Source organism: Poromitra crassiceps, assembly GCF_964638095.1.
Source record: "Poromitra crassiceps genome assembly, chromosome: 14".
NCBI classification, from domain to species: Eukaryota; Metazoa; Chordata; class Actinopteri; order Beryciformes; family Melamphaidae; genus Poromitra; species Poromitra crassiceps.
Window position 1 is genome coordinate 15045696 of NC_139633.1, and position 12708 is coordinate 15058403.

A 12708-nucleotide genomic window follows, 5' to 3' on the forward strand; every position below is an offset into this window, starting at 1 on the left:
GCGAGTGGATTGGTTAAACTCACTCCCCAGTATAAAGGCAAGTTAATCCGCTCCGCCAAGGGAGCTAGCTCTCTTGGTGTTGCGGTTAACTTGTCGGACTCCCAAGCCGAAGGTCGGCGGTTCGTATCCCACCTTAACATGGGCACACAAAGATCATATATACGATATATTGAACACTCCAACTTACTTCCTTGATAGCTAGATCCACATTCTCCTTCTCTACAATTCTCAATGGCTTCCTTGTTTTGCTCGGGAGTACACCAAAACTTTAATTGGTGATTTTTTACATTTGTTGTCTGCGCAGCCCACCACACAACAGCTTTTAGCTATGTTTAATTCAAGGAAAATTATGCTGGTGTGTGGGAGTGAATGGAGCACTATCCCCCGTGATGGGGGTGATCATGCAGTGTCTGTATGGGCAAATGATAAGGTGAATTATATACCGGTATTCACAGTACAAAATATTCTGGGGGGTCTTGAAAGATTATTGAATATGATAAAAAATGCAAAAATGCTGTCTGCTGTTAGCTCTCAGGAGAGCTAACCATCTGAAGCATCTGAACGTTAGAATCAACTTTAATAACCTATGCCACGCATGGCTCTCATAATGACACTTATGTGGAGCATCTTGTGGATAAAATGGGAAAGGGAAGATAAGATGACTGTAGGAGACTTGTGCTCTTGGCTTGATTGGCCTGTTATTATGAGGAGGCGGAGGAGAGAGAGAGAGAGAGAGAGAGAAGAGAGAGAGAGAGCGAGAGAGAGAGAGAGAGAGAGAGAGAGAGAGAGAGAGAGAGAGAGAGAGAGAGAGCGTACGAGAGCAGTGGAAGACAGCATACCAACAAACTGCACTTCACATGTACGCTCCTCATCCAGCAGGCATCTGAAGAGCACCTCAAAAGCACTTAAAACGTGAAACGCATGTTAGCTGATTACCCGCGTGCACACACACACGCACGCACGCACACACGCACGCACACACACACACACACACACACATCCTTGGCATTCTTCATCGCTGCCTCTCTCCTTCTCTCCCTGTATCGCTTTCTCTTTGACCGTGTTTTCTTTTTGGTTCACCAGTCGTCAGAGATGGGAAGTAACTAAGTACAAATACTTTGTTACTGTACTTAAGTAGGATTTTAAGTACAGGTATACTTTTTTCCAACATTGTATTTATTGTTTTCAATTAACACCTTTACAAATTACAATACAAACATCCCATATATATCCCACCTCCCTCCCCTCCCCACAATATCACAACAGAAAAACAAACAAACAAACAAAACAAAACAAAGAAACACACCGACATACAGACCATGATTCTCCTGGGGGCTGACTAATTTAAGTTACACTTTTTCAGTTACATCTTGACTCAGGTACAGGTACATAGAATGGGATATAGAGAGCAAATGGAATAAAGAAGCAAAAAAAAAAATGCAGATGAAAACAGAAACAGTCAATCTTTCAAACAGTCCCAGGCGCTTCCATCATGTCGGCCACATCTGTCCTCTCTAGATAACAAATGAAAGGGCCCCAAATGCTGTCAAACAATTCCTGTTTACCCCTGATGATATATGTGATTTTTTCTAAGGGCAGCGTTGTTGTTAACTCAGAAATCCATCTCCCGATCCCCGGCCTACCAACCTGTTTCCAAGTTGCGGCAATAACTCTTTTGGCCAAAAGAAAACCTATATCCAAAAACCTTTTCTGTCTCCTTCTGATGTTAAAGTTAAGTGGGTATAATCCTAAAATAAAGAGCTTTGGATCTAAAGGTATTTGTATGGACAAAATATCTTGGATACACTTTCTTACTGCGTCCCAAAATGTTTTGATTTGGCTCCACTGCCATAGACAGTGGAAAAGTGTACCTTTTTCTTTTCGACACTTGAAACATAAATCAGGAATGGCACCATTGTATTTATTGATCTTCTCTGGCGTTACATAGACTCTCATCAACCAGTTATACTGCAGCAATTTAAGGCGTGAATTAAACGTTTGGGATTGTGCTTTATCACATGCCTCCTCCCAAAGTACAGGTCTACTCAAGTAGGACCCAGGAGCAGGCACAGCTGGAGGAGAGGGCGGATCCCGAGGCACTCAGGGTCTTTCTGGAGGCCAAGAGATGTCCTCCCAGTCTGGCCCATCATGTAGTCCACTCCCTCCCACTAACACAAGTGATGCAGGACTTCGTGCTCCACCAAAACTGACTTGAAGGACTGTCAGTTTATTTATTTTCATTCCATAGATTTAGTTCTTCAGTGACTGTGTTTCAAACAAATCCAGGACCAGAGATTAAATACCATCAGCATACACAACCTGTAGCCAATCCTACTACTATCATTGGAGAGCTGTGTGTCCGTGTGTTCGGTTCATCGTCTCCAGACAGAGTCCCCACCCAATTGAGCGTGCAAAAATTTGAGTTATCTTAATATGTCGTGAGGTTCAGTCAGCTTTGCACAGAAACAGCAGGTAGAAATACTTTTTGCTTTCATACTTGATTACATTGCAGAGCCTGTAATTTTGTACTCTCCTTGAGTAAATAAGTTGAACCAGATCTCCTTTTACCAGAATTTTTTTTTTTACATAAGTAACTGTACTTCTACTTAAGTGTGTACTTTTCCCATCTCTGCCAGTCGTTAGTAAATAAACACTTCCATGCTGCTCCCCTTTGCGTTCCCAATGCAAATGGATTTGCATTTATCTGTCTACATTGCTAGCTGTCTGTCTAGCTCTTGCAACTGGAACCAGCGTAGTCTAACCTTCGATTGGGCATTATGTTACTGTCCCTTTAAATGAAGTCGATAGTTATTGATCCGCTCTGCCTCTCTGCCTCGCGCGCAGCAGAGACCACTATGAGTGGTCGTCTCTCTTGTCACACTAACATCATCTTTGATACAGCACAGTGAGCGCAGCACTCAGTACGCAGCAGCTGCAGCACACGTCTTGTCACAATCTTTTCTCCTTCCTCTTCTCTGTGGTTCAGTCTTGTCAGTGTTTTGGAGTTAAACCAAAGTTAGTGCTAGAGAACGATACGGTTTGTTTAACACTGGAGAACAAGAGTTGATGGAGGAGCTACGACTTCACCTAGAGATGCTTAGAACTAATTGTAGCGGGCTCGTTTTGGGGTTAACGCTACTGTATTTGTGTATGTCTGACTGTCTCTGTGAGTTGTGCTGAACTGTGCCATGTGGGTTATCTGTGGGGTTTAGCATGCCTTCTGGGGATTTACGAGGGTTTGGTGGGCCTGTGTGAAGGCAGCGTACAGCCAGTGGGTGGGCTGAGAGATGGGAGGCTCACCTGGAATTGGCTGGGGCGAGGGTAGCTGTGGGAGGTGGGAAAGAGCGGAACAGCTCGGGGGAGTTGGAGTGCGTGCCCTGGAGAGACACGGCAGTGTGTGGAGAGCTAGGCTAAGCTAGGAGAGAGCTAGCCAGGTTTGTCGGGGTTATTGTGGCATGGGCACGGCCACCAGTGCTCTGTCGGGTGCTACTAAAGAGCATTATTGAGAAGAAAGACTCCTGACACGATACACGATGAACATTTTACATCCCGGTGAGTTTGTGGTTGCAGCCACAACAATATCTGTTACCTTACAGTAGCATGCTAACCGCATTAGCAAAGAAGGCATGCAGATTTAAAAAAATATATATAGGCATCTGGATCTTGAAGAGAGGATACAATTAATTAATGATGAACATGTGATAATTGTGTTGTGTGCCTATGTCTGAGTCATGTGCAGTTAATCCGGTAATTGTGCTGTGTGTGAGGTAAACACTTTCCTAGGGGGGTTGGGCCGATCAAATATGGTGGGAGTAATAATCACGCCTCAATCAATATACTTTATGCATCATTCACTTTTTCCAGAGATGGATGTGGAGTGTTTTTGTGTTGTGGGAGTTTGAATTGAATACTAATAGGCCCAGCAGGATGCCTTACAAGAGTTGTAAAACTTGCTAGCTATTATCCTGTTACATCAACAGGTGATTGTAATCAATTAACGGGTGATTACAATCAAGTGACATAAACAGCCAATGAGCTGTGTGTATTGTAGCACCATATTGGTAGGAAAATGCTTGTGACATCATGGGAATACTATGAATACAAGGGATCAGCCGTCTTTGGACAAATAGCAAAAGGACTTGTCTAGGAGTGTGCTTTTGACACGTGGTGGAGTCTATCACAAATGACAGGTCAGAAAATACATGGGCATCAACAAGAGAATTAAAGGAGAATTTCGTTTTTTCCTCCTCACATTAATTGTTACCTGACGACTCACCCAGTGTTCTCCGCAGCAATTTGGACCGTCGTAGGCGTTGTTGTGATCGAAATAGTACTCCAAGCCAGTCCTTGAATGCGCTCCGTCGGGGCCACATGGCAGCGTGCTCTTCCTCCATGTAAATAGACAGTTTTCTTCCCGTTTTCGACCCATATCGTCATTATATATATATAAAGAAACATCAGACTGCCAATCTCCCCCGGGCTATTTCCAGCGGTATTTACAGGCATCCCATTTCCTCCTTTCGGGTCAGTGTCACCAAATCTCATCAAGGCAGTCCACAGCATCCACAGGCCAGCCGGCAGGAAAGTCTTGCGGGACTTGACGAGATTTGGTGACAAACCTGGAGAGGGCTCCAAGTTTAAAAAAAAACGAAATTCTCCTTTAATCACTTCTTACCAATTCCTGAAAAATTATCTTTTTTGGGATGAAAAGTTTGCCGAAAACCCTTTGATGATATGTAAATGATGTTATGCATCATACGCTTGTGTTTACATGATGGATTATTTTAAATGCAAATATGGGATTAAGTCAACTTGAATATTTTTGGCACTAGCCCAGCAGTGATGATGTTTGGCAGCCATTTTTATAGCATCTCATGTTGTTTGCATGAGTTGGATTTGCCTTGGCAATATGAACCTTTGTTTTTGATGCCAATGAAACCCTTGTGAATATGAGAGAGAGAGAGGTGAATTTGGACAGAACATCAAAAACAGAAAAACAACAAGACAGCTTGTTCTTTTTGCACCTACACACACATACAGTATCGCACACGGATGCATGCACGCGCGCGCGCGCACACACACACACACACACACACACACACACACACACGCGCACACTTCTAAACACAATCACGCACGCACATACATACAAACATAGCCCATCATCCATCACTCTTTTATGCTGGGATATAGGAAACTTCCTCATCCGTAAATGGCCTGTGTGTGTGTGTGAGAAAGTATCAGAGGAGCAGAGTGATCAAGATGAGAATGCACAACTAGAGAGTAGAGCACGACCGATACATCGGCTGATATTGCATTTTTTTTTTTTTTTAAGTTATAGACAGCATGTGTTGTGTATATTTGATCTTTTTTCTTAACTCAAGTTATATTTTATATTTGTTCTATTAGTGTTTTTGTATTTCTTCTTATTTATAATGATCAAATTCCCAGTGAAGTTTACTTTTTCATTGCATTGATGTCATTTTGGACTGTAAAATATCCTGCCTACATTACATATCTCAAGTCATGTCAAGTCATATCTTTGTCAAGTGTTTGATATTTAAGGCATCATTGCAAACATTTTTGTAATATGTGTATAATATAATATAAGAATATCGGCCGATATATCGATATCAGATTTTTTTTAACTTCCTAATATCGGTATCGGCATCGGCCTCAAAAATCCGGTATCGGTCGGGCTCTACGCGAGCGGGAGAGAGTAGCAAGAGAGACAGAGAGAGCGAGAGAAAGATGGCAAAAAAAAGGCTTACAAAGAAAGAGTGGTAGAAAGGAGGTCAGCTCCCTATCTCCCTATCCCTATCTCCTCTTTTGATTGTCTTTTTTCCTCTATCAGTATTTCTCAACATTCTCCTCATGCCCATCCATTTTATTTCCTCTGTATTCTATTTCTCCTTCTCTTCTCTTCTCTCTCCAGCCGTTGATTTCTGTGTTTTCTAACTATCATTATTCATCCACAGAGTTCCATTAAGACAGAGCTGGGGTCTCCACTGGCTTCTGCCCTGTTGTCTGCTCTCATTTACATTTACATGAGGTTTTAGGAAGGCAGCAGATGCTCCCAGCCAGAGAGAGTGCTAGATGATGCCGAGTATGAGCCGGGCAAAAAAGACGCCATGTTTTTTTTGTGGCTCTTGTGCTTTTCTCAGAGAGCAGATCAGGTGCAGGTAGATGAGGCGTGTTTTTTCAGAGCGACTGAATATAGAGAAGAGACTCTCTGCGCTCCTGTTCGATATCGCACATATAGGCTTTCATTTTGGACACGTTTTTCCACAATCTTGAATTTCATGCAAAGCCTATTTTGCACTATTTGTTCCGCACAGTTAATCAAATCCCACATGTGATTTTTCACACAGCATATCTGGACTTCATAGGTTATGGATGTTACACAGCTGTTATACACAGATTCAAACTGTTTGGCCATGATGACTCACACAGGAAGAAGACGCACAAACAGGAAGTGAGGCATCATTCCCAAACGTTTGATGATAGAGCAACCAAACTTCTATCTATCTATCTATCTATCCATCTATCCATCTATCTATCTATCTATCTATCTATCTATCTATCTATCTATCTATCTATCTATCTATCTGACTGACTGACTGACTGACTGTTGGTCTATCTTCTCCTCTTTTATCTTATCTTATCTATCATTTGTCACCATTAGCATTATATAAACTAGCGGAATACCCATGCAGTATATTAACTTAGTGTAAATGTTGCATTTTCTCTACTGGGGTGCAGATCAACTGTCAGAGACTTTAAAAAAAAAGTACCACTATATGTATATTTATTTACAGTATATTATCCTTGTATCGTCACAATCACCTCTCTGGATGTTAGAGTACTATTTTGTCAGCAAAAATGATTTTCTTCAATTCCACACAGCGACACCCCGTCAAGCATTGTTCACGCAAGCAACGGTATTTCATAACAGAACTTTCTTGAACAGAACTTTTTTTCCGTATAAGACCCATATACGTACGTGTGCCATGAATGATTCAAAATGTCACAAAGTAACGTATATAAAATGAGTTTACAAAATCATACAGAAATAATCAGCATATTCTGTGCTACAGTATGAGACTGTGCTTGCATCATGACATGGCCAACCCATATGGCCTGTGTGCTGGCAGGGTGCCCGGGACCCATTTCATCTCCACTTTAACAATCATCACTTCTGAGAAAATATTCCGCAAAATTGCAAGTTACACAGAAAGCAGGAGAATATTCACCTCAATGTTGCACAGAAAGGGAGTGTGAAAACATTTGAATGATTTGACTGTCAGCAACATTATACGTTGCCACACATTTCCATTGATTACAGGGTGTCCATAAAATGTGTTCCAAAGTTTCCTGATGACATTAGTACTTAGTAGCATTATAACATCTCACAGAGACACAGTCATACACTGCTTATATCTTCTCCTTTCTCTTCCTCAGTGAGTCAAAGTGGTCTTGCTGGTGACGTCTGCCCAGATCCTGGAGTTCCAGAAAATGGCAAGAGGATCGGCTCTGCCTTCCAGTCAGTTCACTTTTTCTATTTCTTTCACTTCACCCCGTGCTCGAGTCATTTTTCAGCTTTAGACAATGATGACAAAACACCCAGCTTTCCTGTACAGCTATGCTGCCTATGTTTGGGCCAGCGCCGGGGATCAGAATTGGTTTTTGGCCTGTAGAAGCCAGGGCCCCAGACACTGGCCGTTACATTTCCACACCAAAGCTCAAGTCTGGGGAAGTCAACAATTTCAGTGGGCTGATATGGGAGCAGCAGAATGTCAACTCAATGCATGTACATGGTGTTTTGGTTATGTTTTGCTGTCCCACCCCCCCCATTCAGAACAGCTCAGTTGTTCCCAGCACAAAGTATTCTTGTCATAGTCATGGTCCCATGGTCACCAAGCTTCCTCACAAACTTCCTCTCCATTTCCACGGAGACTCTCTGTTTTGTTTTTGTTGTCTCAACATAAATAATTTCTGTCTTTTAGAGACCTGTTGTTACAGCATTTTGTGGCTGTTTTAGAGCCCGACCGATATATCGCTCCACCGATATTATCGGCCGATATTGGCCGATAACGATATATCAGCCGATATGTTGGGGGGTTTGCGTGCCTCCCCAGGGTGGGCTCCACACAGTTTCAGGGGAGGCTTAGTTTATGGAAGTGATTTTTTTTGTTTTTCCGAGGGCCGAGGGGAGGCCCCTGAAAAGCCCTGCTGTAGGGAAATCACTGGTAGCCCTGTTGCGAGGGCCCTGTGTGTGCAGTCAGCGTTCATCAATATGCATGACTCGCCGCTTCCCGGGCTGTTCTGCCCTTTGACTATATATTGATATAAAGGTTGCAGATAGAGAAGTGTAACAGATTTTTCATAAGCCAGATATCCTCTTAGTGCTTAGTTCTTCTCACACTGGGGACTTGGCCAATCAAGACGTTAGAAGAAATCCCTGGTTCACTCTATGATGTCTGTCTTCCAACCAGCACAAAGGGACAGTTAATTTCATTTAATCAGGATCGAGCAATTTCAAATGATCTCATCTCCCTGTGACTCATCCACTTAGCATCAATGGCGGCTAAATTGTTTCTCGCTTCTATGTTGCGATTACCAGAGAATTAAGACGGAGATTCTCTGTTTCTGAGACGTTTTTCAGGTTTAAAAAAAACACGTGGATTATCATATGAGCAAAGCAAGAATCATCTTTTAATCTGCAGCTCCTGCTGTTCTCCGTCGTCGCCATTTGCAATCGTTACTGCACGCGCTCAGTAGGGCCTATTAGTGGAGATTTCTGAGTTAGAGAAAGGTCATTATCTCTGTGTATTTGTGCATGTGGCTGTATGTATGTGCGTGTGTGCATGTGGCTGTATGTATGTGCGTGTGTGCATGTGTGTGTGTGTGTGTGGTATGCAATCGTATCCAATCATCATTAAGCACCGAGATACAGGAGCTGCAACAGAAGGATGGTGTGATGAGTTACGCCGGTAGAGATCTCTGGAGAGAGAACACAGATTTCCCACTGATAGACGGAGCACTCCTATTACTGGGTGTGTCATAGCAATCTCTCCATCCACACAAGCCATGCTCACGTCCGCCCTCTAATGGTTCATGTTGTAATTGTGAGTTTGACAGTGAGTGGCTCGGTATGAGGTGTTTTCACAGCACTCAGCATCGCCAAAATAGCAGAAGACATGACCCGTCTTGCCATGATGACAAAGGCGAGACAAAAGAGAGAGTGGCCCGGCTCTTCGAGACAGCAGTGTGTGGAACCACAGGGTGGAGCCACTGAGCACCCTACTGTATGTCGAGGGTGTTTGGTCAGGTGATCGACTGCTGCGTCTGCCAGCGGGGGGGAGACATTAAGCCTTTCACACAAGACACCATGTCCAGATGGCCGCGTGTCCCTCTCATGTGTTTGACAGCATGGAGTCACAGAGGACGAGACAACAAGAAAGATTAGAACAAATGAACGGAGGGGACACGAGGGACGGGGGGAGAGAGGAGAGACAGAAGTGGACAGCACAGGAGAGCAGAGAACAGAAAAGGATTTGAATTCAAATGTATGGTTGAGTTTAGGTTTAGGATGATGTGTCAGATTCACTTTAACCTGGGTGAATATAGAGAGCCACAGTGGAACAGCACTTCCTGCTTCAGCACTGTACCAGAGATTTTCAGCCGCCCATTTATTTTCCCATAGACATTTCGCAAAATGCTTATAAAATAGTTTTACTTGTTCAAACATGGTTCAGGTATATTTAGAAACAGGAGAGATCGCATAACATTTCACTCGGACCAAAACGTTAATTTAAAAAAAAAGAAACTTTAAGATTCTAAATATAGCTGAACCGTTTGGTTTGACCAAGTCAAACTATTTTCATAAGCATTTTACGAAATGTCTATGGGAAAATAAATTGCGGAAGAAAATCTCTGGTGCAGTGCTGAAGCAGGAAGTGACGTTCACTTTGCCTCTCTATAGCATGGATTGCTCTGCGTCAATCAAGCCCCACTCGATAGACAGAGATTCCCCCTCAGATCCAAACACAGTATCAAGATGGCAGCACGCGCTCCTACAAGTACAAGACCACCATCCATGAATCCCTATCATGGGATCTCAACACCAGTCTCAAGATCAGCAAATCCCACCAGCGTCTCTACTTTCTGCGGCAGCTCAAAGAATTCAGGGTCAGTAAAGTAGCCATGACCCACTTCTACAGGTCGGCTATTGAGAGTGTGCTCACTTTCTCCATGCTTGTCTGGTTTGGTCACACAACCACTCAGGACAAGACTCGGCTGGGAAGAGTAGTACGCCGAGCAGCTAAAATTATCGGCTGCAGTCTCCCCTCACTGTCATCACTTTACTCAAAAAGAATAATCAGGAAGGCTAACAAAATCATTGCAGACCATTCTCATCCGGCACACCACCTATTTAACCTCCTCCCATCAGGCAGGAGATACAGGAGTATGAAGATAGCACCTACCTCCAAGCCGTAAGGCACTTGAATTTGCACTGACACATTACAGTTGTCACTTTAAACTGTATGCACCTTAAACTGTATGCACTTTCTACTGTATATGCTGTAGCTGAGAACTGTTCCTGTATGTTTCCTGTCGTTGGCTGCTATGTTTTTTGTTTGTCTCTGAGAGTGAACCAAGACAAATTCCTATCAACTTTTGTTGACATGGCAATAAAATCTTTTAATCTTGAATCTTGAAAGTGACGAGCCTGTTTCGCTTTTGCAACATCCAGCGTCAAGCGAAGCACTGTCCATTGTAATGAAGTTGAGTTGGTCCAGGAGAAGTGTGTGGCACTCCGACAGCTAGTGGCAGCCCCCAAACACCTGCTGAAAAGCAGCTCACCCATATGAGCAGCATCCCATATGACAAGAAGGGCACCAGTGGAAAGACAAATGCACTGGCGGTTGATATATTTGTCATATACTCCATTTGTTTTTTTAGCATAAAAAAAAAATCAGCGATTTTATTTTTAGACCATATTGCCCAGCCCTACAATAGGGACACAGAAATAGAGGAATTATGTTAATTAGATGATCTGTGATGACTGTTATGTTCCATGTGGATTCATCTAGCCAATGAATCATTCATATCGTGACTGTCATTCATATTCTTTCTACTTAATTCTACTCTTTCGGATCAAGGGTTCAGTTCTCTTGTGATGTTGGCTGTGTTCTCTGGCTTTCTTAAAGTATCACCTGATGACGCTGAGTTAGTGACAGCTAGAATTGTTATTATTACTATTTTTGACAAGTGTTATTACTGTTATTTTTCCCTGAACTAGAGTGGGCTCCAGCGTCCAGTTCAGCTGTGATGACAGCTACGTGCTGCAAGGATCTAAAAGTATCACCTGTCAACGAGTCACAGACACACTGGCTGCCTGGAGTGACCACAGACCTATCTGTAGAAGTAAGTGTATGTCTGTCTGTCTGTCTGTCTGTCTGTGTGTCTGTCTGTGTGTCTGTCTGTCTGTCTGGTTGTCTGTTTCACGTGTTTTGGTCCTTGCTTTCCTGAGAGAAAGAAATAAGTATTTGATTTGATCATAGACTTCCATTTGTTTTTAAATGCACTGATTGCTTTGGGACCGGCTTGCACTGCGTACATTCTACCAAAGTGTATGCACATTAACGCTTTTTTAACACATTGCATAATGTACTCACTCAGTAGCAAAGTAAGGGTAAGGGATTGAAGGGTTAATGCTTTGAGGGCCAAGGCTGTGGGTTTAGTCTCCTAATCAGAGACTATTTCACACCTACGATGGCAGGTGAATGCAGTTAACTGCATTCACCTGGTCCAGGGAACATGACCTACACTGAGGCTTATCCCTAGTTCCCAACATTACTCAATAATATTGGTCCATTCCATTTGTATTGGGAACTAGGGGTATCCCAGTTGAGTGACGTCACACCCAAGTTGACCGCGTCCCATTAAAACAGGCCCCGACTGTCCAGCCAGGGTGGGTCTAGCCAGGCTAGCCATTGTTAGCAATAACAGTTGATAACAATGCATTTTTCTGTATTTTGCGCATACAAACAATGTAGCAACATATTGTCCATAGATCGATGTTAGACAGTGCTGTGTGTACAGCTGATTTAATGAGACACAAATAAGTCAGAAGTGCTAATAAACAGTATTAACTATAACTTTCACTACTGCTGAAGCGCGAGCCTGCCATCTTGGATGGCCATCTTTGAGGTCGGTGGTGGTGAGGCTCCCCTGAGATCGCGGGTAGGAAATCCCATGTCCGGTGACGTCACAAGGGGCGTTGCTGACCTTTGAACCGGGAGATTCCTAGTTCCCAATACAAATGCAAGAGGGCATATGTGAAGTTGCTATTGATTTGAACACAATAAGCTGATCCTGCTGGCGTGGAACAGCACACTAAGCACTTTACAAATGGAATTGTATCAACAGTTATGGACTAAAGGGATGGCTGAATCTGCTAGCCTGAGACGACCCGCTCAGCAGAGTGTGTATGGCTATAATCATTCTGGCTGCCATATCAATATGATATATAACTCCTGTCTTCATAATAACATGGACTTCCACATTTACGTATTTCATATGTTTTACACATCAGATTTCGGAGCCGAGCTGATATTCTTTCTGTTCAGCCAGTCAAATCATGCTCCTATTCACCTTATAATTTGCCCATATAAGGACGCTTCTGCATGACGTCATTTTGTA

At 43.1% G+C, this 12708-nt stretch overlaps 1 protein-coding gene across 1 annotated transcript in view; it reads left to right on the top strand.

Annotated features, from left to right (window-relative positions):
- LOC310788810 (CUB and sushi domain-containing protein 1) overlaps positions 1-12708 on the top strand; it is a gene marked incomplete at its 3' end in the record, with an annotated part of 351287 nt that overhangs the window by 142111 nt on the left and 196468 nt on the right. Inside the window, 2 exon segments of the mRNA XM_083650384.1 lie at positions 7462-7543; positions 11306-11430. Coding sequence (XP_083506510.1) covers positions 7462-7543; positions 11306-11430 — 207 coding nt within the window.